Raw genomic sequence first — 24,829 nt, forward strand, 5'->3', positions numbered from 1 at the left:
GTGGCTTAAACAGGAAGAAATTTATTGACTTCCACAACAGAAAGTACAGAGGTAGGCAGTTCAGGCAGGGTGCAGAGCACAGGGACGCAGCCCCAGGCCCTTCTCATCTTTCCGTTCCGTTGTCCTTGGGGGCTGGCGTTAGCCTCTTGCTTGCTGCCTCGTGATCCCCAAATGGCTGCTCCAGCTCCAAGTCTGAGCTCTGGGAGACAAAAAGGAGACAAGGCAAAGGGAAAAAGGGCAAAAAGCTTTCTCCAAGCAAAGGTGTGCCTCTTATTGCCAAAGAGAAACCCTCCCCAAGGGCCTTCACTTCGCCATGTCATTGGTCAGAAGTGAACCACATGACCAACTCTAGCTGCAAGGGAGGCTGGGAAATCAAGGGGACCAGCCTTCAGCTTATGCAGCAGAGGGAGGCGATAATAAGGGACTGGTAGTATCTGCTGCATTGTCTCTCTGGGGTCTTGATTTCTTGTCTCTACGATTGCATATCTACCCCAGCCTTCTCTCTCTGAAGGCTGGCTTTGTTCCTTTAGACACAAGGTAGGAAATGGCCATCCCAGCCCTGGAATTGCATCAGACTCTCAGTTCCAGAACCACTAATGACTTGTGTGACATCCCAGAGTCCACTTCCAAATACTAAAAACAGAGGTGCTGATTGGCCCAGCTTGAATTCGAAGAGAAACCTGATTGGTCTGGCTTGGCCAACCAGCTGTGGCAAAGAGAGCAGCATTAGGCAGGGCGGGTTGCAGATTCTCAGGAAAAGGAGCGTGTGGCTGGGGAGACATCTAACCAGCTACCTAGGTTTTTTGGTGGGGAGGGAGGGAGAAAAGAACTTGCCATCATGAGTTGTAATGTTCATAGGATAAAAATGAACACACCCTTGGAAAGACCTAAAATATATGGAATCATATAGGCATTACATTTAACTTAGGCAAATTCAAATGTTCAACCAACAAGCATTTTTTTCCCCAATACAATTTGGGTCCCAAACATGAGCCAGTTGCTTGGACTACTGCCTACCCAAGTGGTCTCTTCAGATGCTGGAGGAAAACGTGCTGACTTGGACTTCTGGGATATGGTAAAGCTCCAGAAATTTCAAGAGACTTGTTAAGATCAGGTAATACCTATCTCACTGACTTTAGAACTTAATCCTGGGTTAGGTGGACCTTCGGTGGAATATCATGCCTAGAAAATCTACAATTTCTCTCTAGTTTTAATCAGTATAAAGAATGCATTTGGTTTTGAAATATCAAATTATTTTTATTATGGCTTTTGAAAAATAAAAAAATAAACGATATATATTTTTTTTATAACTTCTGGCTCTTACTCCCATTTTGTTTGGCGGTCCTGGCCATACAAGAGAGCCGGTAAGAGGCTGGCTGCCTGGAGAGGGGGTAGAACGTGGGAGAAGCAGAGCAAGAAAAATGGAGGTCTCTCCACACACCATGAAAAAGGGATGTTGTCCACTTGGCCAGTGTCTGCTCTCTGGTGACTGGGAACTTGGTCTGTCCTGAATTACGGGGCCACCTTGGTGTAGCAGAATGGGTAGAATGAGATGGATCTAGAGACCCAGATTCCAGACCCAACTCTTAAATTTACTGGCTGTGTGATTTTAGACAGGACACAACCTCTCTGGGCCTCAGCTTCCTCAGCTGTCCAATGGGGGACATAACACTATAGTATTTACCTCCCAGGGCTTGGGGAGGGTTAGATGAGAAGCATTTTGAAAACTGCAGAGTGTCTTATCAATGTTAGTCACTATTATGGAGCGACAAAACTGACTGGCATTCTAAATTTATTATAATAAACTCACCACAGCCCTGAGGTTACCATTCTAGCCTGTGGCCCTGGTATCACTCTTGAGTTTTCTTAACTGTGAGTTTCTTGGAGCTCCTTGATGGTGTGACATTTGGGTGCATCACGACTCACATGTGGAACCATATAACTGTATCTACTAGACCCGTATGTCTGGGTTTCAAACTTATGTTCTTCACATACCTATGTATGTATACATTATTAAGTATTTTTAATAAAGAATGCCTCACCTCACACACTCCAAAATACATTGTGCAGAAAAAAAAAAAAAAAAATAGAAAAACAAAAAGAAAGGAAACAAAAAGAAAGAAAAAAACAGAACAAAATATAGCATTGTGCAAAATACCAGTCTCGGAAGCCACACACGAGGGGAACACGCTTTAACGTCCTACAAAAGCATCTTAGTATTTGGACCCAGAAGAGCCACACCGACTCACAGAGGATCTTGCAAGGCCAGCCGCTGGCGTTTCTAGCTCCTTCCGCCAGGCTTGGAGATCTGCAGGCCCCGGCTGAGTTTGCTGGAGGACTCTCTCTTCAGCGTCTCTCTTCCTTGGTCTGTCTTTGGGGCGGCTTTTCTGGCTCTGGCCTTCAACCAGCAAGAGAAATAAATGCGCTAAATCTATAAGTGCAGAGAGATCCCCAAACGTTCCACCTAAATGTTTTTCTTTTTTTTTTACTCAAAATAAATCTTCCCTTAAAGAAACAAACAGTATATTTACACATAAATGTGAGCAAAGGAAGTGAAAATGACCCGCCATTGTCCCACCGCCCATGGTGAGCATCCAAAGGCTTTGTGGTGTCCGCCCTTCCAGGTGTACAGGTGACATTCTCCCTTTTAACACTCATGTTTCTCAAACCAGGAACTTCCTCGGGTGAGCACATTCACTGTGAGGGAGCGTCTTTCTCTGAAAAGCTTTCATCGAACTGCGTTTAGCCTTCTCCGAGCGCTGCCCCACTCCCGGAAGCCATGTTGTGGGCCTGGCCCTGGTCAGAGCTGACCGGACACTTGGCACAGGCTGGGCCTTTAAGGGGACCTCTCCCAGGATTTGGGGTTAATGGGCTCTGAGAGGTTACTCGCTCCCTTTGAACTGGGAGACCCTGAGGTCATCCCTTCCTATCACATGATTGGAGATAGCTCAATAGAGACACGGAAAGACGATACAGAGATGTGTGTGTGTGTGTGTGTGTGTGTGTGTGTGTGTGTGTGTGTAAGAGACAGGAGGCCAGTCTCCCTTTCAGCTCTTTGTTTTTATAACATTTTAAAAAATTGATTTCAGACTGGAAGGGAGAGAGAGATAAACATCAATGATGAAAGAGAATCATTGATTGGCTGCCTCCTGCATGCACCCCAATGGGGATGGAGCCTGCAATCCGAGCATGTACCCATGACCAGAATTGAACCCCAGACCCTTCAGTCCACAGGCTGATGCTCTCTCCACTGAGCTAAAGCAGCTAGGACTCAGCTCTTCCATGTTTATGAGATACTCACTCTGGTATCCGTATAAAAGCCCCTTTTCTCTGCCTGCAAAGGTTTGTATTCATTGCAGCCCAAGATTCTCTCTCTGTGCTCTGCACCTCCTGCAGGTAGATTGCAACCTGCAAGCTTTACAACTGGTTTCACATTCCAGCCCTACTTCCTGCAGGCTTGACTCTGCAGTGAGGACACAACAGGCTGGGGGAAGAGGGCTGTGGGTGGGTGAATTTCAGCTTTGCCACTTACGACTGTGGTCCTCGGTTTCCTCATCTGTCATTCAGGGACCAGAATACCCGCCCTGTCTCCCGCGGCGGCCGAGAGGGGCTCTGGGGAGATCTCAATAGAAGGGGCCGTTGGACCCCCCTTGAGCTCTTTCCCCTTTCAGACAGGGGTGAGCATCCCTCCCAGAGGCCTGTGCGGTGGCTGGCAGGGCCCTGGGTGTGCTGTGCAACCGTGATCAATAGCATCGCAGTGAGAAGCGCTAACGTCTCCGCCCACAGAGGGTGCCTTGGCCTGAGTGCCGGTAAGATGAGAACAGACAGCAACTGTTGAGAACTTTCCTCTGGAAACCACCTTTCCTTTACATCCTCTTTTATTTGATTTTCAATAAAAGTGCTGGCGGGGGGTGGTTCCCTGGTGCCAATGCCCTGACCCGGCGTGGGGCTGGCTGTCAGGATTAGAGCCAGGGAGTTGGTTAAAAGTCAAGTGTCCCCAGTCCAGGGTCCCCTGCCCCGAGGTCTGCTGGGAGTTTGGGGGTTTGGTCCGCTTTTCTGAGTGACAAGGGGGGAGGGAGGGACGGGATGGGGGATGAGAAATCCGAAGATGCAGACGAGGGCAGGAAGGGCAGGGGAGACTGGCAGGGTCTTCCCTGGACCTGGAAGCACGGGGCTCACCCATAGAATGAAAAGGTGTGGACAGAAGCCAGTCAGTGAAATGGTGACACCCAGGGGGACATGCTTTTCATCATGTTAGGAATTTGTCCTAGTCGCTCCCACACCCGTGAAATGTTGACATTACAGATGGTGCTGCCTGCACACCTGTGCTTTACACATTCTCTGAAAGGAATTCTGCCCTCTTGAAGTCTGCCCACCGAGAATTCATGATTGAAACCCAGCACCTGGACAGGCTCTGGGGGAACGCTGTTGAATGAATGGGGGCCCGGAGTATCCCTTTGTTTACTTTCCCATCCCCAGGCCGGCACAGCAGGTGGCCTAGACTGGGCATTCAGTCCACGTTTGTTAGGGAGAAGAGTTCCTCATTAGCATACAACTGGCAAGAAAGACTGCTAGCCGGATGAATAGCAAACCAAACCCATGAATGGCAGTTTTGGAGGACAGAACACAACCCCTCCCCCCCAGGACCTGAGAGGAGGAGCTGCCAGGTCTGAGGTTGGCTAGAGGCAGAGACGCCTCTGTGAGGGGCAGGCCTGAAAGCCGGAGCCTACACGCCCTTCTCAAGGTGCTCTCGCTGGCCCCATGCCCAGGACTCCAGCGCTCTGTGGAGGAAGGACACTCCAGTCACACTTCGTAAAGAACCTGGAGGAAACCATTCTGTGCTGAGGAGGCTCTAGACACGGAGCCTCCGCATGAGGGCTGGAGGCCGGGAGCTCAGTCTGCTCTCAGCTGAGGCACCGCCATCCACCGCATCACCTGCTCACATCTAACCAATCACCTGCTCACACCCACTCACTGCATCACCTACTCACACCCCCCCATCGCCTGCTCACATCCCCCGTGTCACCTGCTCAAATCTAACCAATCACCTACTCACACTCACCCCATCACCTGCTCACACCCACTGCATCACCTATTCACACACCCCATTGCCTACTCACACCCATCACATCTCCTATTCACACCCCATTGCCTGTTCATCCCCACCGTATCACCTGCTCACATCTAACCAATCACCTACTCACACCCACCCTATCTCCTATTCACACCCACCGTATCGCCTGCTCACACCACCTGCACCACCCACCCACCTTCTGCCAAGACCAGAGGCGGCCTGGAATTCCAGGCGGCTTCCCATCTCAGGGAAGCACGTGTCTCCTCCGCCATCTCACATCCCCAGTTGGTCCTCAGACCAAACCTGGCTGTAGGGCGGTGTCTGCCTGCTCCTGGGCTCGATCATATGTGCAATGAGTAAGTGACGAGGCTCCCACTCGTTCCCACTTCGCAGGTGGCAAAGGGCTCGGATTTGGGGGGGTGGGGTCCTGGATGCGCTTTGCCCTCCTAACATCCTGCTCCGGGGAGTCCCCTCCCTCTAAGCTTAGACCGAGAGACTTCTCTTTCCCAAAAATCCCCTCACCTAGGATCATCTAGTTTTCCCCATGATACTTTGGTTGTCTCAGAATGACTGTGGCCTTTTATCAAACTCAAATATATCTCCTCTCTGCTACCCCGTGAACATGTGTCTGCTTGTGAGCTTCCTGAGAGCTTGCTTCTGTTCTCTGCAAAGCGGAGTGTGGGCTGGGTCAGTTCCAGTTCCTGGGCTGAACTGTGAGCGGCAATGTGCCAGCAGGTTTAGGATTTTATAGTCTCGATTCCCAGCTCTTCTAGGATGCTTCCTTGAAATTCAAGAGAAATGCCAGCCGAAGCGTTATTACCCGGACGTTTATTTTCTCAAGGAAGGCAAGGAGTGCTCACTGGGGAGTGGGCCCTGCACTGAGTTCCAGCTCTCCCACTGAGCTGTGTGGCTCCGGACAAGTGACTCAGAGTCTCTGAGCCGCAGCCACCTCATCTGATAACGGGATAGTAAGGATACCCGCCGCACTGGGTGGCTGTGAAGCTCAAACGTGATGACACTCAGCTCTGCGCCTGGCAGGTACCAAATGCTCAAATACCTAACAGACGTGGGGCCACTGACAGCTGGGCTTCCTGCTGACCTCCCACTGTGTCCTCTCTCCTGCTTCTGGCTCACCTGCAGACCGGTGTTCTGCATCTTGTTCTTCACCGTCTCTACAAACACCCGCCTCTTTAATGCAGAAAGAACAGGGACAGTGTTTAGCCTACGCTCTTCTTTGACTTTTGCATCAGAAAAAAACACACAAAACAAATGGATTTTTCTCATCCTTCAGATGCTACCCATCCGGATGGAATGCTGGGCCTTCCAGGGGACGGGGGCGGGGGCGGGAGACAGTGTGGGCCTGCAGAAGGGGACTTGGCTTTGGGGTGGGCGGTGCCACCCTGTCCTGCTGAGCCCCTTAGGGGTCTCCGGTCCACATTCCAGGGACACCTGAGAGGGGAGGAGCCTGTCTGTGCTCCTCTTGGAGGAAAATGGCTTGAGCTGGAAGCAGGGCCTCCAGGCCCTCGGGTGAGACTGTAGACGTGGTTCTACGCGGGTTCCCCCAGGAATCCCAGGCCCCAAGCGCGCTGACAGCCACAGCAGCTGCCCTCCGCGGGGACAGCCAGTCCGGAGCTTCCCCTGGGGTGTGGTGACTGACCCTGGCCTCCTCCAGACCCCACATCTCAGGGGCAGTTCACTGAAGAGCCAGCAGCCCCTGGGAGAGCGAGCTGGGGCCCCCTCACAGGCTGACCCCCAGGAAGTGGGCGTGCAGGGGCCTGGGGAAGGGCTGTTCTCAGAGAGCCCTGAGGGCCACCCACCGGCGCCCCCAGGGGCCAGGGAAGTAACAGGAGTGAAGCGAGGGGTGGGGTGCAGCACCCACAAGCCCAGCATCTTTCTAAGGGACCTGGGAGGTGGCGGACGTGGACCGTGGGCCGAGCGTCACCACATCTCCCGGGGTTCCCAGAGAAGCCAGGAATCCAGAGTATTCCGTGGAAGGGCCGTATTTTGAAATGTTACTTAAAAGAAAAAAAATCCCGTAAGTCAAACGAGAACATCTGCGGGCTGCCCCCTCGGCGCTCAGCGAACCCCTCCGGGCGGTGCCAGGTGACACAGGATGCCCAGCTCAGTCTGAACTTCAGAATGAAACCAAGGAAGGTTTCAGTGGATGTAGATCCGTGCACCATGTGAGACATGCTTACATGAATCACCGTGTGGTGTTGAGCTGAAATTCAGGTTTAACTGGGCGTCCTGTTTTGTTTTGCCCCCTTTTACTTCTGGCAACCCCACTGGGCATTCATTCCCAAAACTCACGGAGGAAGGAAGCCGGCCATGGGACAGGCACGGCTGCTGTGCGTCACAGAAGGTGCTAGCTCAGGGGTTGGCAAACTGCGGCTCGAGAGCCACATGCGGTCCCTTGGCCCCTTGAGTGTGGCTCTTCCACAAAATACCATGTGCGGGCGCGCATGTACAGTGTGATTGAAACTTCATGGCAGAAGTTGGTTTCGGGCTCTCAAAAGAAATTTCAATTGTTGTACTGCTGATGTTGGGCTCTGTTGACTAATGAGTTTGCCGACCACTGTGCTAGCTCGCCTCAGGGGCCCATCTCTGCCGGCTTAGGCCCGTGCTTAGCCAGCTGTTGCTCTCCAGGCCTTGTCTGTGGGGAAGGCCTTGAGCCTGCAGCGACTCAGTATTTATCACAAACTCGGAGGAGAGGAGCTATGCTCAGAAGACAGTCACACCCAAATTCCCAGGTGTTATAAAGCAGTGCTTTTAACCCAACATCTTTCCTTCCTTCCTGCCTTCCTTTTGTTGTTGTTGTAGGAGAACCCTTTACCCAAGCAAAATCCCTGGAAGAACGTGGCATATAAAGCAGATAATGGAGAGCTTCTCTTGTGGAAGTGAGGGGTGTGTGTGTGTGTGTGTGTGTGTGTGTGTGTGTATTGAGTCATTCTCTCCCGCGGCACCCATGGGCTCCAGGGAACCCCAGTTTGAACATTGCTCCAAAATCTCTTTCTGGATTAGTTCCCGTCCGTGGACAGCTGAGCGCTGAAGGGCAGAGCCCGGCCCCCGCACGCCCGCTTCCTGGCCTCACTGGGCTGTGGGATGACATCATTCTGCCTCCAAAGCTATTCTCAGACGTGGCCCAGCCAACCTCGCTTGCAGTGCTGTTCTTAGGGATGCTGTTCGTTACGTCACACAGTGTCCCCGCGAGGGGAGACCCAGCGTCGCCTTGGTTCCGAGAACCCTTCTGAGCGTCACATCCTTCTGGTGTCATGGACACCGTGGGCTCCGGACCATGCTGGCACCGGGGAGCCCGCACAGAGTCAAACGAGGCCCCCTGTGGTGGGGGGAGGTGGCTACAACGGGCACTCACATCCTCATTCCTGGCTCCATGTTGCCTTTCTTTTACCCACTTGCTTCCTTACTGGAGCAGGGCTCCTGGGGCTCCCCACTCCTCTCTTCTTCTCTTATGTCTTGGTCTCCAAGTCCCTACATCATGTAGAGCCTAGGACGGCTGCCCCATCAGCCAAAACGACATTTGAACTTCCCCTCTGCTCTCTCTCGCCTAAAGACACTGGGTTAGAGGCTTGTCTCTTAGGTCATTTGTTTAGATTGCAGGCAGGGGAGGCACAGAGGAGGGCCAACGGGGGAGGGGGCAGGAGCTGGCTGGGGAAAAGGGGGGGGAAGGGACGCTTGTGTGGCTGTTCCCCAGGCAGCACTCCATGCACTGACCTCCATAAGCTCCCTCTCTGTGACAGTACCACATGGGCTGTGTGTCTGGGGCGAGGTCAGAAACCCTCTCCATACCTGCCTCTCTTTCTCTTTGAAGGCGCAGTTGCAAGATGTTGATTCTTTCAAATTTCTCAGTTCGTAATCTTCTGAACGTTCCTGAGGGAAAACAGCAGTGAGCAAGACAGTGTGTAGTGCATCCTGACCTGTCCCATTCTGGGACACACCTCCGAGTTCTGGGAGACACGAGAATTCAAGATGGTGGGCCAAAGATGGGGGAGAGGGGGAGGAGAAGAGGGTCTTTTATCCCTATCCTGGGCCATCCTAACCACATTTTTACTTTTTCATCCTCGTGTGGGCCAGAGGGTACCACCTCCAACCGCCTGCCCCATCCCATTCACATCCTACACAGCATCTACCAATTTCTACTCCGTGGTCAAAAACACACAAGTGGCACCGAGGGAACCAGGATCTGGAGGACACCTGGGTCCAAGAAAATCCGGGAAAACAGCGAGTTAAAAGAATGCTGATGACAACGATGACGGTGGTATAGGAGCATCTGTTGAGTGGTCCCACGTGCAAAGGGGTTTGTATGCACGTTCTCATGGAATTAAATGCTATGTGGTCGGTGCCATCTTTATTCTCATCTTAAAGATGAGTGTTCTAAAAAAAGAGAGAGAGAGAGAGAGAGAGAGAGAGAGAGAGAGAGAGAGAGAGAGAGAGAGAGATATGAGGGATCTGAGCTAACTAAGCAGAGGAGAGGTGGTTCCTGAGACCACCTGGCAAAGCTGTGGCCACGCCCCCTGGCCGGGGTTCTATTGGCTGGAAATTTGATTGGCAGGAGAGCGGGGGCTGCTTCCCCAGACAGAGGCAGCCAGTGCCCTCCAGCCTCTCTCACGCTGGGGGCCCTGAGGGAGCGCTGAGAGAGGACTGAGGGAGGGCTGGCATGCTTCTCAGAGGGCAGCTTCTGTGCGTTTACACGTTTCCTATGGGAAGTCCCAGCCTGAACCCCTTCACTGAAAGTGTCTGGGCCTTTCCTGGGCCGGAGCCCTCGCTGTATTCGCCAAGCAGAAAGAGGTAGCAGAGGGGCCGCGGGCTATGGGAGGCCAGGGACCGGCCAGTGGCTCTGGGTCTGCTGCATGTGTGTGGGAACCCTGCTTCTGCATCCGGTAGCCAGGCAACACGACCCTCCGTCAGCTCCAGTGTCCCCTCTCTCAGATGGACTGGCTGATGGACAGAGGAAAGCACGTCTCGGGTGGGGCAGGTGCCCGCTGCGTGGTAAGCGCTCGACAAACAATGCCAACAGCGCTGCCATGCTTTTGGCTCTGCTTCGTGCAGATCTCCCCCTAAGTTGTGAATTCCGTACATCTGAACGTTCCCGGCTCTAGCTCTTCCGGGGGCCCCCCTCCCATCACAGGTTCAACTTGGCCATCCCAGACCCTCTCCACGGACGGATGTCCAGTGCCTGCATTGTGCACGAAGAGGCAGCTCATGAATAATGCATGGGAAGCTTGATTATGTAAATCCCTGGGTTTTCTTATATTTTTAGCCAGCGCATGACAATGGCCTTTTTGGGGCCCTTTGCTGTCCCATTCTGTGGGCTGGAGCTTTGGGACGGAGCCTGCCAAGCCCGGGGGGAGGGGCACCTCAGAGGGGCTAGCTCTCCGGAGGGCACATCAAAGGCAGAGCCGGAGCTCTGCCAGGCCCGGCTCTCCCTGGCATTGCTGGTGTGAAAGGAAACTGTGCTCCGCCTGAGGCAGCCCCGTGACACCGCAGACAGTGGCTGCGATGTTTAATTTAACTCAGGGAGGCGAACATCAGACGCCACATCAGTGCTCCCTCAAAGCTGCTCTCGTTTCCGGGGCTGCAGCAGGGAGCCTACGGGCTGGAAGGTTTGCAGGATGGAGGACCTGTCCATCCATCATCCATCCACCTGTCCATCCATCCCCACCCACCTCTCTATCCATCCCCATCCACCTGTCCACACATCATCCATCCACCAAATACTTATTGGGTGTCTCCTGTGCTCTGGGCAATCAGAATAGTGAAACCAAATCTCTATTCTCAGAGAGTTTAATCATCTATTTTTCCTCAGGACGTGGCAGAACAATGAAAATGCCAATAACAGCCACTATAGTAAAACACACACCACAGATGCGCTTGAGGGAAGTTAAGAAACCGTCCTGAGATCGCACAGTGAGTGGCAGATCAGTCTGTCTGCCGCTAATGCTATCCTGCCGCCCTCCTCTGTCGGGGGGAGGGGCGGCCTCGGAGCCTCGGCTCCCGGCACCCGGGCCTCTCACCTGCTGCTGCCGCCGGGCCCTGTTGACCCTCTTCTCCTGGCGCAGCTGCAGCTCCGTGCGCTCCAGCGCCTCCTTCAGCAGCGCCTTCTCCTCGGCCCCCTTGTAGACGTCGTCCTCCAGCTTGGCCACCTGTGACTGGTACATCTGAATGGACACTGTGCTCTCCCTGAGGCAGGGGAGAGACAAAGCCTCTTTTCCCCGCGTCCTTCTCAGCCCCCGTCCACGCCCCGACCCGGGGGGATCTCCAAATACTCCCCCACACCGCCATCCCATGTGCTCATCACACGCAGGAGAGGACACAGCTTTGGGGGAGCAGAGAGCGGAATAAATAGCGAATCGGCTGCATCAGTGAAGCGTGAGGGGGCAGAGGGTGCGTGAACAGCCCCCCCAATTCCCCCTGTGGCCCTCGAGGATGTGATGGAGCTGGGGCAAGTCCACAAATGCTGGAAATTGGGACTCATTGCCAGCAGGGGCAGCTCGCTCATTGAGAGAGAGCCGAGAGGGGAGAACCCTGCCCACTCCGGTGGCCACTGTGTCACAGGGAGACTTGCCACTTCCAGGCTGAGGTCATCGCCCTGCCCCCAGAGCCCCCCGGATTTTAGCTGTCCCACAGCTCAGGTCGGGGTCCTGCCCTGAGGCTGAGCCGGGGGCCCGGAGGCCCGGCCTCTGAGGGACGCGGTACCTGAGCTGGTCCATGTCCTGCTCGTATCCCCGCAGCAGCTCCTCCTTCCTCTCCAGCCGGCTCTTGAGCTGCGTGATCTTGTCGAACACCAGGTCCAGGTCCCGCTGCCGCAGCTGGTTGACCCGCTCCCGCTCTCGGGGGGAGAGGTGCTTCATGGACACGTGGCCCGCCATGTCCTTGATGTTCATCAGGCTGCCCAGCGTCCTGCTCATGTCCATGTACTGCGGGGAGGGCGGCCGCGGTGAGTGGCCCGGCCGGGAGGCCTGCTGGCCGCGCCTAACGCTCACTCCCTCGCTGCTGGCAATTGCGGGGGCAAACACACGTTTGGGAAATGAGTGCAATTAGGGCGATTAGCACAGTTTTCATTTTCTCCACGTGCGTTTACACTCTGCCTTGGGGAGAACCGGGGGAAGTGACAACAGTTACAAACATCCCTCCTTACTCCGCGGGTTCTCAGGGAGGCTGGCTGTGCCCGATGGCCCACGCTGGGGTGGTGGGCGGGTCCTGCAGAGCCATGGTAACCGCCAGTTGTGCACGCAGGGCTGGGGTTTACATGGACTGCAGGGGCCCCGGGTTCCGACAGGAGCCTGGCTGTACGTACCAGCTTCTCACTGAGATCCAAGGCCTCAGCCACGTCCATTCTCCCCGGCTTCTCGGGGGCCAGGCTGGCAAAGCCATTTTGAGACTGGAATAAAAAGAGAGTTAAAAACTCTTGGCGTTCCACGACGGATGTCTGCATCCAGGAGGTGAAGCGCTGTGTAGTTGCCAAGAACAGCTCAGATTTTGATTTCAGTCCCTGACCTTCTAGTCTAGGGGTGTCGAACTCAATCAGAGAAGGGGCCAAAATCTAAAATCCAGCCTAAATCGCGGGCCGAATGGTTTACTGAACAGTCATAAACTGACAATGTCATAAACTGACAGTGGAGTGCAGTGATGACAGCGCGGTGCGGGCCACATTGCAAGGCCTGGCGGGCTGGATTTGGCCCGCAGGCCTTGTGTTTGACACATGTGTTCTAGTCCGACTCCTTTGCCAACTACTTTCTGGCAACCATGTCCCCACCCTTCAGAGCGCAGCTCCCTTTGAAACGATACGTCGCTTATCTTGTTCTTTGGTCACTGTCTTCCATCTAGACCGGCGGTTCTCAATCTGGGGTGATCCTGGCCACCCTGGTCCCCCTCCCCCAGACATTTAGCCATGTCTGGGCACATGGTTGGTTGGTTGTTGAACCTGGGGGTGGTGGATGCTACTGGCATTAGTGGGTGAGAGGGCAGGGATGCTGCTACACATCCCACAGCACATAGGGCGGCCCACGACAAAGAGTTGCCAGGCTGGCGTGGCTCAGTGGTTGAGCATCGACCTATGAACCAAGAGGTCAATAGTTCAGCTCCCGGTCAGGGCACATGCCTGGGTTGCAGGCTTGGTCCCCAGTCGGGGGTGTGCAGGAGGCAGGCAATCAATGATTCTCTCTCATCACTGATGTTTCTGTCTCTCTCTCCCTCTCCCTTCCTCTCTGAAATCAATGAAAAATATTTAAAAAGAAAGAAGAAGAATCACCTGGCCCCAAATATCGGCAGCACTGATGTGAGAAACCCTGATCCTGAGGACAAGCCCCCAGGAAGCGGGAAGGGTGCTGCTTTCGCTCCCTCTCCCGTTTCCTGTGCTGCCGTGGCCGCCGGCAGAGTGGCACTCCGTGGGCGTGTTGTCGAACGAATGAATGAAGGTTAAATGGGAACAGCTCTCCTCCTTTTATTAAAGGAATCTGACTTTTGTGCAGCGGAAGGTACACCCTCACAAAATGTGGCCCATCCTTCTCCCAGTGCAAGGCCTGGTGGGCGAGTGTCCCTTCGGACCCTTCCCGGGGCCGGTGCGGGACGGAGCTCAGAGCTGCGCTAGCACTGAGAGCTGGTCGGCAGCGGGCTGCTGGAGGCCCTACCACTGCATGGGAATGCCACCAGGCCGATCAGGGAAGGACCACAGAGGGCCTATACGTCTCCTTCAGAAACGAAACTGGGTGTTCAGTGCCTAGCACACGGCCTTTGTTGGCACTACACTGCAAGTCTGAGATTAACACCAACCCCACCCCTGCCAAAATCCGTTTGGCTCAGTGGATAGAGCATTGGCCTGCGGACTGAAAGGTCCCAGGTTTGATTCCAGTCAAGGGCATGTACCTTGGTTGCAGGCATATCCCTAGTGAGGGGTGTGCAAGAGGCAGCTGATCGATGTTTCTAGCTTTCTATCCCTCTCTCTTCCTCTCTGTAAAACCTCAATTAAAAAAAAAAATACCCCCCTACCCCAAAATATAAAAGCATAGAGGCCCCAAAAGTGACTGTGACAGAGAAGAGTGGAGACATTTATTTATATATTTATTGGAGGAGAATAACAGGGTGTTTGAAGATGACATTAAGCTGGGCAGGCCTGCTGCAAACAGAACCTGAAATGCCGCTCAGTGTCCTCCCCTCCCCTGAGCTGCGGCCTCAGCACCCCCTACAGACCCCCTCCCCCCTTCTTCTCCTGGGGGAGGTCACCTAAGGAAGAGCCCGGGCTCCAGGGTGCAGGCACACAGGCCCCGCCCCCTTCTCTGCAGTCCAGTGGGGTGCCAGAGGCGGACTGCCAGGGACACGGCCCTGGCTGCATCATCCATCACTCTGTGACCTTGGGTGAGGTACTTGACCTCCAGAAGCCTGGAGGTTTCTTATCCTGTAAGCCAGGGATGACAACAGTCACCAGACACAGGCGGCTGTGAGGATTCAGTGAGGTAACGTTTGTAGAGAGAGGGCTTAGCTCAGTGCCTGGCACCAGTCAGCACATAACAGATGTCAGCTGTCCTTCCCCTGCTGCTTCTCGTCCTCCGACTCTGATTCCCGCCAACCTTGCAGGACCGAGGTCCTCTAAGAGAGGTGGGAGGTTGCGTGCTCTGTGGTGTCAGGGGTGGGATCAGGGGTCATTGCCAAGGGGAAGGGAGATTTTGGAAGCAGGGCCAGGCTGAGCTCCCCACCTCGGAGAAAGAACGTTTGATCTTACCAAGAAAACCAACAGAGTTTTGAAGACTCGCATCTCTCTCGAATGTCTAGAAAAACTGTTGGGGAGAATGGCTGTACAGATAGAATGACTATTATTCCTGCTCAAAGCCTGAGTATGGCTTAGTAGACCCAACTGCGGCAGCAAGCCCCGCCCAGTGGCTCCTGCGATTGACACTGACCTGAGCTGCCCATCGTTATGTGTCAATCAAATACCCACTTAGGGTACAGGGCACTTTCAACTTAACAGAATTACGTCTCAAAATCCTGTCAAGTAAAACTATGGCCCCTAAGAAAGGAAGGCTTTCTTGAATAATACTGTTTAACTACTGTTGAATAATAATAACAGCTATCATTTATTAAGTGTTCACTGTGAGCTAAGTGGTGGGGTAAGCACTTTACATAATCACCTCCTTTCATTTGTTTCGTCATCACTTTACAGCTGGGCCATGGAGGCCCAGAAAGGCTCACGGCCTCCCCTAAGGTCACACAACCAGGATTCAGAACCAGGGTTCCGGCACAGGTCTCTCTCACTCCAGAATGCGTCCTCTTAATCATGGCTCCCTCTGCTACCTTTCACGTGTTCATGTTTCTCAGTTTACAGCAAAAAGCAAATTTCAGGCAGACTCATGGCATAATGCCAGAGATGAGCCTGTTGAATGTTTTCTGCAGAATATACCCTCGATGTGAAAAGCGGGGTTCCCAGAGGCTGATCTGGCCCCGGGTCAATGCACAGAAGCACCAGGCAGGGCACACCCGGAGGTGGCCTTTCCATTCTCAGACGGGGCTGCTGGGACGCGAGGCACTGACCAGTCGGTACGGACAATGGCCCATCGGGAAGGGCCTGGCCCCCAGCCCCCAATACGCACCGCCGTGCCAGGGCACACGCTCATGTCGGCCCTCATGCCCGCCCTCTCCACGTGTCTGTCAGTCATGCAGAGACAAACGCGATTTGGTTACCGCTTGGATCTCCGTTCTTGAGAGAGCTGGCCAATCTGGCTTTGCGTCCAGCGTTTTCTGGATGTGCTTTTCCATCCTGAGAGTCTTTAAGTCTTGAAATGATTTATTCTGGTGGACCTTATCATCTAGAAAAGAATTTAGATTCGAAGGAAAGGCTCAGTGATTGCATGCCATAAGCACCGCTCCTCTTTCCGGGTCTTGTCCAAGGTCACACAGCGAATGGGAGGCTGCCTCACGGGAACAGGATGGAACCTGAACCCAGCCTTCTGGGTCCTTGCCCAGGGCTCTGCCCAGAAGCCAGCTCAGCACCCGGAGCGCCCTGTCCCCTCTGGGCAGGAATTCTAGGAGGTTCCCCAAGGTCGATCCTTGTATAGTGTTGGTCCACGCGAAAGTTTCTACCAGGCCACAGTGAAAAGAGAAAAAGTAGGACAATGTATGGGTTTTTCATGAAACCCTACTTATTTAATAGCAAGTTCTGCCCTTGACTCTGAGATCATGTCTGCCCCCCCATTTTTTTTTTTATTGTATTAGAACATCCTATAAATATTATAATGAACATAACATTTCATTGGTTTTGAAATAACAGGGATAGGAGACCGTGGTCCAGGCAAATGGGTCAGTTCCCAAAGTGAACTCACCTGGAGATGGTTCCTCCACTCCCAACCTCCAAGAATGATCTTACCAGGAAAGCCTGCCCTCCCCACGCACCCACCGCCCCTCTAGTCCCCCACCGGCTCCACGTGCTGAGAGGCAGCCGAGGGAGGGGGACACTTACTGGAGGAGCCTGCCTTCTCGAGTTCTTTGATTCGCGCCCGCAGTTCGGATAAGGCCTTCTTCTGACGCTGGATGACCTCCTCGTGCCGGGACCCTTTGCACTTGGCCCCGAGGTCGCAGAAGGACTGCTCCTGCGGTGGAGGGACGGGCGGCGGCTTTACCAGGGGCGAGGGCCTCTCTCACACGTGGAGAAACGTGGACAACGCACACCCAGCGGAAACCTGGCTGCCGAGGGCTTTGGAAAATATCACAAAGGGGGCTTCCACCGAGAAGGAATTTAAATCTTTCCCTTTAAATATAAATTCCCAGCTAGGAAGATGTCCAGCTTTCCTCCCTGCTTAGCGCAGCTGTAAACAAAAGATCCTCCCACCCCAGGTGACCTCCCCGCGTCTTGTTTATGTTTTTTCTAAGCGTGGGTTTCCATATGCTGTCATTCTGGGCCCAGCTCTGAACGGCACTTCTCACTGTGCTCTGGAGGGACGTGTGGATGAGAACATGGATGCTCGCTTCTTCTCTGGCGGTAAGGATGGTGGGCTAAGACTTGCCGGGGGCGGGGGGTTTGGTAAACGCCTCCTCAGAGCCCCCGGAGCCCCTAGCACAGCGAGCCCAGCGGAACTTCTGCAATGGGGGGGCCTTCGGACTGCACCGCCGGCCCGGCAGCTGCCAGCCGCCCAGCTGGAGCCGGGCTCACAGGGGGCACAGACAACGGCACTTCCTCATCGTGTGGGGTCCGTGCACCCTTTGAGATTCGGCAAAGCACAGGGTGCCTTTCTCCAGAAAAATCCACGTACACACAATGAGGTGCCTACAACCTCTGGGGGTTCAGGGATCCCCCTGAAGACCAGTCATGTTACGTGTTGTTAAGCAATTCACCTCTGCGTGCCGAGACTTATTCTAGGCACCGGGGACTCAGCAGTGAGTAAAACTGGCAGAACCCCTGCTGTCCTGGATTCTGTATCCCAGCGTGGGAGACGGACAATAAGGTAAGATGGAAGATACAAGTGGTGCCTCACACAACGAACTTAATTCGTTCCAGGAGCAAGCTTGTTATGCGAAAAGTTCATTATGTGAAACGCGTTTTCCCATAACAATACATGTTAAAAAAAATAATTCGTTCTGTAGCATAAAATATGCTAAGATGACATAAAAAATATGCTAAGATGACATATTTTTATTTAGATACATCTAAAAACATAATTTTTTTTTTTTTTAAATATATTTTATTGACTTTGTACAGAGAGGAAGGGAGAGAGATAGAGAGCTAGAAACATCAATGAGAGAGTCATTGATCAGCTGCCTCTTGCACACCCCCTACTGGGGATATGCCCGCAACCAAGGTACATGCCCTTGCCCGGAATCGAACCTGGGATCCTTCAGTCCCCAAGCCGACGCTCTATCCATTGAGCCAAACCGGTTTCGGCTAAAAACATAATTTTTTTTTTTAAAAAAACACACATTTTTTTAATTTTAAGACAGACTAAGTAGAGTCTACCGAATCTTGCACATCTTCATCCATTTTCTGCTTTTTGGCCGATGGTTTCATGAAAAACCTGTCCAAAGTTCGCTGTGCGAGGCGTTCGTTATGCGAGGCACCACTGTACAGGGGGACAGTGGTAGGTGTTAGAGTGGAAGTGGGATGGGATGTTAGCAATGGCTTTCAGGTGTAGGCAGAGCTGCTAAGGAAAGTCCCAGGCAAAATGGCAAGAAAGGGAAGGAACGAACAATTTTGGTTCTTTTACTTATTATTTTAGATATGTTTTTATTGATTTCAGAGAGGAAGAGAGGAGAAAGAGATAGAAACATCTACGATGAGAGAGAATTATTGATCGGCTGCCTCCTGCACGCCTCCCAATGGGGATGGAGCCTGCAACTGGGGCATGTGCCCTGACTGGGGAATCGAACCATGACCTCCTGGTTCACAGGTGACCTCCTAGTTCAACCACTGAGCCACACTGGCCGGGCTGCACCAGGCTCTTTCGTGTGGTGGTAGCAGGCACCCAAGAGCAGCCCCGAAGCATCAACATGCATCTGCCTTGTGTTTGCTCATATCCCATCAGACAAGCAAGTCACGTGGCCAGGGTCCGTCTGGGAGGCGCTCCGGGTTTTTACAATCTCCCCACGTCCAGCGTTCAGCCGTTGGGAACAAGGCAGCAGGGCAGCGAGGCTCCGGCAGCCTCTACTCCGCAGGAAGAGCGCCCGGGGCCAGGCGTGACCCCAGCTCCCCGCCCCCTGGGAACGTGTTTATTTCGAGGAGCCGCAGATTCTTTCTCATACAACTCCGCAGCCCTCTGACCCGCTCTGGCTTAGAAAGCAGGAAGCGGCCGGAGGGCGGAAACCGTTCTGAGAAGGAACAAATACTTTTTTCCTTTCATCTTGTTCTGCCAATCCTGTCCCGTAAGGGAAACTAATAACAATCCATCCCAACACACATGGATCCCCAGTGGGCAGAAGCCCCGTGGGTCCTCCTCTGCCCCCAGCACAGGGCCTGGCACACAGCAGGCGCTCAATAGTTGTTGAGAGAGTGAATGGACATGGGCCAGGCCTTGCACTAAGAGCCTGGGGTTCCAGCAGGAGGGAGACCTGCTCTCTGCCCGTCGGAGCTCAGCCCACGGACCCGCTGCAGCCCCAGCTCAAGGCCACCCTGAGCGGCGAGGAGACGCTGTCCAAGGGCCCGGGCAGCGGTCAGTGCCAAGGCCAGCTGCTGGGCCGCCGAGCCCTTCCGTGAGAGCTGTGTGCGGCCCGGCTCGCTGCTGCTTGGCAGGAGAGAGGCATCTGTGAGGGAGCAGGAAGGCAGGCTGACACATTTGGCCCCGTTTCCAAGTGAGAATCCAAAGCCCGTGACCGAGGCGCCCTGCTCTCTAGTTTCATAGAGCAAATCCGGGGACTCACATCCGGGGCCTCCAGGAAGCCGGGGCCTGCAGGGAGCACCGGACCCACATCAGGTCTCCATGGGCAACGGGAGCATCAGGGCCCCAGCCCCGGGGCGGAACCTGAGTGCCACCTCCGAGGGCGGGCGGCGTGATTAAGGCTGTTCTCACACGCACTCCCTGCTGCTGCGAGGCTGGGACTTCAGGCCCAGAGAGGCCTCTGGGTGGGGGCCCGAGAGAAGGGTCGGGGGACAGCCGCAGAGCAGATGGTGCGGCTCTTTGGGAAGGCAGTGTCGCCCTACCGAGCGCAATTTCAGACGTCCTCCGGACCCAGCAGTTTAGATACAGTGTTTTTGTTGTTGTTGTTAATCCTCACCTGAGAATATTTTCCCACTGGTTTTCAGAGAGAGTGGCAGACAGAGGGAAAGACAGAGAGAAACATCCATGTGAGAGAAACACACGGATTGGTTGCCTCCTGCATATGCCCCGACCAGGATTGGGGCCGGGGAGGAGCCTGCAACCAAGGTACCTGCCATTGACTGGAATCGAACCCGGGACCCTTTGGTCCGCAGGCCGACACTATCCACTGAGCCAGACTGGCTAGGCAGGACACGGTATTAACTGCAATAATGTGGGAACACAGAAGCCACTCAAATCTCCATCCACAGGGGGCTGCTTGGACAAAAGGGACGCAGAGGATTCTTTGCAGACATTTAAAAGCATGAGGTAGATCTTACCTGAAGAGATGCCCGTTTAAATAATTACGTGTGGGGAGAACCAATTTGTGGAATATATATGGCTTGATACCATTATTTCCCAAAAAATAAAAATAAATCTCTTAAATAAATACATGTACCAGGGAGGGGGTGAAAGAGGAGGTAAGGACACATAGGTAATAACTTAATCAATAAAGAAAATTAAAAAAATTAAAAAAGAAGCTAAGTGAAACCAGTTTGGCTCAGTGGATAGAGTGTTGGCCTGCGGACTGAAGGGTCCCAGGTTCGATTCCGGTCAAGGGCATATATACCTTGGTTTCGGGCACATCCCCAGTAGGGGGTGTGCAGGAGGCAGCTGGTCGATGTTTCTCTCTCATCGATGTTTCTAACTCTCTATCCCTCTCCCTTCCTCTCTGTAAAAAAAAAAAATCAATAAAATATATATATTTTTAAAAAGCTAAAAAAATAAATGTATGTACAGGGTGGGACGCAAAGTACATTTACAGCTGTGAGTACATGAGACAGTTGATTCTTGTATCATGATTTATTAACTAAAGGCCCAATGCACGAAATTTATACAAGGGGCTTGGCCCCTGAAGCTGCAGCGGCTGGCCTCGGCCTTCACAGCCATGGCAGCCTGCCTTGGCCCTCGCAGCCCCGGCTTCGTCCGGTTGTCAGGAAGGATGTCCAGGAGGTCGTTCGGCTGTCTGGTCTAATTAGCATATTACGCTTTTATTACTATAGATCATTGTATTACTTTCCACACGAACAACTGTGAGTCTATTTTGCCAACCCCTATCTGTATAGGCATGTGTGTGTGTTGAGTTTATAAATAAAAGGTATTTCTCAACAACCCCACGAGGGTGATTTGTGAGTGTTAATTCTCCCACTTTCCGGAAGAGGGGATTGGCTCAGTGACCTCCTGAGGTCACGGTTTCTGAGGAGAGGACCCCAGCAGACCAGACCCGAGCCGGGTCTCCACCCACTGCCCAGTCATGCTGTATAAGGATGTGCCAACCTGCTGACAGCTGGCACCTCTGGGGACGGCATTGGAGGGGCAGGACTCCTGCTGGTTAACTGGCACCTGGCACAGAAGGATGCACTGTTTTGGGAACTCAGGATGAGAATGTTTTCCAGAGCCAAGAGCGCCGCCACGGGGCTCCCCGTCCCTCAGCCTGTCCTCCTGGGGGCCGGGCCGGGGCGGGCACTCACCTCCTGGCTGCTCACGCAAGTGTCGGTGGGGACGGGCTCCATCTGCACGGGGATGCCGCCCGTCTGGGCCGTGCTCCTGGGCCTCGGGGGCTTCTCCTTGGGCGGCGGGGGCCTGCGCTTCTCCTGGCAGGCCCTGGGGCAGAGGCGACGCGTCACGGGGCTGCTCAGGGTTCCGGGAGCCACGAGTTCCCCCCTCGCCTCTCCCCACCCAGCCCCCACAGGACAAGAAAAGGAGCTCCATTTTTACAGGTAACTGAAGTCCCCCAGCCTTCGTCTCCTGCCCACAGGTCGCTGGAGAGTTTAGTCTCAGGGGTCTTGCAGGAGAGTGGCCAGGGCGGTGGGCACCCAGCTGCCCTGGCTTCCGCCCTGGGTCTGCGGGGCACCTGCCGTGTGTGCCACGGATGGGAATGTTTGTGTTTGCGTGCCATTTCCTGCTTTCTTACGGGTAAGCCCTTCCGGGTCTCATAGCAGCCCCATGAGCTGGGGACTCTCCTGGCCCTACCCGAAGGGCAGGAACAGAGACACACAGCCATTTGCCCGCGGCCATGGAGCTTGTCAGTGGACATGCCAGGCTCTGAACCCAGACAGCACGGGGCTGGAGCCTGCTCTTTGAACCCCTGTGTGACTCTGCTTTGGCCATGGGCCCCGAGGCACGAGAAGCTACATGTCTACACAAGACATCGGTTTTACTCACAGTTTCTTGGGGAAAACATTATGTCAAAATTTGGACAAGCTATGGATGAAAATGCAAAGCCACATGCACTTTTTAGGTAAATCCATGGGACGGGGATATTGAATATTTACTTGGAGCTGACCTCTGACACCCCCAGTCTATACATTTAACAATTTAAAATTTAAATCAATGTTTATTGATTTCCTTCAGGGAATTCTGGGAGGCAATGCCAGGCAAGGTCTGTCCTCAGGGGGAAGGCAGGCCATTGAATGGGCAATTAAACACAGTCTGACTGAGAAGTTGGGTTAGGTCAGTGGTCGGCAAATAGCGGCTCGCGAACCACATGCAGCTCTTAAGCCGCAGTTTGCTGCTCTGTTGACTAATAGGCTTGCCAACCACTGGGTTAGGTAAAGTGCGGGGCTGAGGGGCCCAGGCAGAGCAGGAGCCCTGGTCCATATTTGGGGAGGGTGAGTGACAGAGGACTTCCTGGAGGAAGTGGCATTTAAGCTGAGACCTGTCCTCTGGAATATTGGGCAGGAATCTCTGAGAAGCACAGGACTTAGCAAAGGCCTGTTCTACCTGATAAGGCTGTGAAGCAATGATACAGGTCATTCATTCATTCTTCGTCCATCCATCCATCCATCCCACTCCTCTCTCAGCACTTACTGACCCCCTCTCTGTGCAAGGTTCCCGGGGAGCTCAGGTGTACCCCGGGGCGCTTAGTGTGCCCGGGCTCGGCACGCCGTGCGGGCCTCCTCACACACCTGAGTGCCTCCTTGAGGGCCTCCAGCTCCCGGTCCTTCTTCTCCACCAGGCCAGTCACCTGGGCCATCTTCTCCTTGAGCGTCCCCAGCTCTTTGTTCTGCTCCTGGACCAGGGCCACGTTCCTCTCCAGTTCCACCTTCTGCTTCTTAGTAAGCTCCCCTGGGAGCGACATGAAAGCTGGTGAGGGGGTGTCCCGCCGGGGGTCCCCACGAGGGCCACAGCAGGGTCCTCTCTCTGCCCGGGTTTGAGAGCCGCGAGGAGGGCCCGCCCTCCAGGAATTCTCCGGGGGTTCAGCAACAGCCAGGAGGTCTGCTGGCGTCTGAGCAAACAACTCACGTGAGCGCTGGCTCTCTGAGGACCGTGTGCCCCTGCCTTAGGCTGTATAACCCGCAGGTGCTGTCTGACCCGCCCATGTCCCTATGGCCCTTTGGGGCACTCGGCCCACTTCCCGCTGCCCGCTTCTGCCGCTCTGTGTCTAAGGGTGTTCTCAGGCCTCTGGAATCTGCTCCTCATGTGTTTGCTCAGGTGCAACAGCCTCCAGCCAATGACAGGTGCAGGTGAGCACGCAGCCGCTCCCTCACCCTCAGCTGGGCACCCCAAAGCTCTGAGTACTTCACCCCGCTCTAGGTGGCCCCGATGGGCACATCAGCCCGGGAAGCAGGTGAATTGCAGGTGATTTCACATCTGAGGAGGGGGACCCTGGAAGGAATGACCTGGCCCTGGGTCCCAAAGCTGGTGAATGTTAGGGCCTGTGCAGGTTGCTATGCCCCAGGAGGGAGCCTGGGGGCAAATTCTCAGCGGTGACAGGAAATTCTCCTCGAAAAGGGGAGCTGCGCCTCATTGCAGAGGCCCAGCGCCCTCTGGGGAGTGACCCGTGGCCCCTTGGTAGGGAGTCAGGGCCACAGTCGGACACGGCTTTTGCTGATCCCACCACAAGTGCTGTGGCCGCCCGGGAAAGCACACTGAGCAGGGCCTCAAAGCCGTGCTTTCCCACTCGTCGGCCCCGTTTCTTTCCTTCCTCAGAGTGGGCCGGGAAGTCAAGGGACCCAGCAAGCATACGAACCTCTCAGATCTGACATCCGGCTGTGGGCTTCCGTGAGGTTTTTCCTTAAGTTCATGATGACCTCCTGCTGAGACAGGATTTCCTTCTGAGCAGTCAACAAGTCCTCTCTGCAACTCACAGAAAACAGGCAGACCGGTCAGCCCCGTCTCCCTGGTGTCTCAGGGGCCACGCACAGATGCCTAGTGACGCTCCATCAGTGATGGTCCATGGGACACTGGTGCCAGCAACGGGGTAAGCAGCGGCTTTAAAAATTCTCAAAACAAAATTCATGTTAATGTACATCACTGAAGATAAACACATCGCGTCCAGCTGGTGTGGCTCAGTGGGTGAGCATCGACCTATGAACCAGGAGTTCAGGGTTCGATTCCAGTCAAGGGCACATGCTTGGGCTGTGGGCTCCATCCCCAGTGGGGGAATGTGCAGGAGGCGGCTGATCAGTGATTCTCTCTCATCATTGATGTTTCTGTCTCTCCCTCTTCCTTCCTCTCTCTGAAATCAGTAAAAATATATTAAAAAAAAAAAAAAAAAAAGAGAGAGAAATACATCGAGATAGAACAAAGGGCCCTGGTTGGGTTCTGTCTGAGGCTGAATTATGGCTTTGGGGTTGGGAGGGATCTTCAAAGTCATTTAGTCCAACCTCTGACCTTTGAACCCCCTCTAGGACCTGTCTACCACGTGGTCTCCACTGCTGGCAACCTCCGCTCTCGGCTTGCAGCGATCACTGCCCCCCACAGTGTTAGCCAGCATGTCCCTGGACCTCGCTGCGCCCGGCCTGAGCCCCCTCGTGTCACAGGTGAGAAAGCTGAGGTCCGGCATCACACGGCTGGGGAGGGTCGGGTTGTGATTTGAACACAGATCCACCCAGGCTTTTCCATGACATCACCCTGACTTGCGAAAAGAATCAAGAAACTCGCCGAAACCGGTTTGGCTCAGTGGATAGAGCGTCGGTCTGTGGACTGGAAGGCCCCGGGTTCGATTCCGGTCAAGGGCTTG

At 54.1% G+C, this 24,829-nt stretch overlaps 1 protein-coding gene across 1 annotated transcript in view; it reads right to left on the minus strand.

The window, feature by feature from the left end:
• The window catches only part of FHAD1 (forkhead associated phosphopeptide binding domain 1), an 85,601-nt gene continuing 60,772 nt past the window's right edge, over positions 1-24,829 (minus strand). The window contains exons 23-34 of the mRNA XM_084875292.1: positions 23,837-23,943; positions 22,773-22,932; positions 21,336-21,468; positions 16,542-16,671; positions 15,767-15,891; positions 12,390-12,473; positions 11,789-12,009; positions 11,107-11,272; positions 8,882-8,962; positions 6,209-6,262; positions 2,250-2,398; positions 1-199 (exon numbers count right to left, since the gene is read on the minus strand). Coding sequence (XP_084731418.1) covers positions 2,282-2,398; positions 6,209-6,262; positions 8,882-8,962; positions 11,107-11,272; positions 11,789-12,009; positions 12,390-12,473; positions 15,767-15,891; positions 16,542-16,671; positions 21,336-21,468; positions 22,773-22,932; positions 23,837-23,943 — 1,378 coding nt within the window. The 3' untranslated portion in view covers positions 1-199; positions 2,250-2,281. The remainder of the gene's footprint in view (positions 200-2,249; positions 2,399-6,208; positions 6,263-8,881; positions 8,963-11,106; positions 11,273-11,788; positions 12,010-12,389; positions 12,474-15,766; positions 15,892-16,541; positions 16,672-21,335; positions 21,469-22,772; positions 22,933-23,836; positions 23,944-24,829) is intronic.

This window comes from Pipistrellus hanaki, assembly GCF_964339955.1.
Source record: "Pipistrellus hanaki genome assembly, chromosome: 2".
NCBI lineage: Eukaryota > Metazoa > Chordata > Mammalia > Chiroptera > Vespertilionidae > Pipistrellus > Pipistrellus hanaki.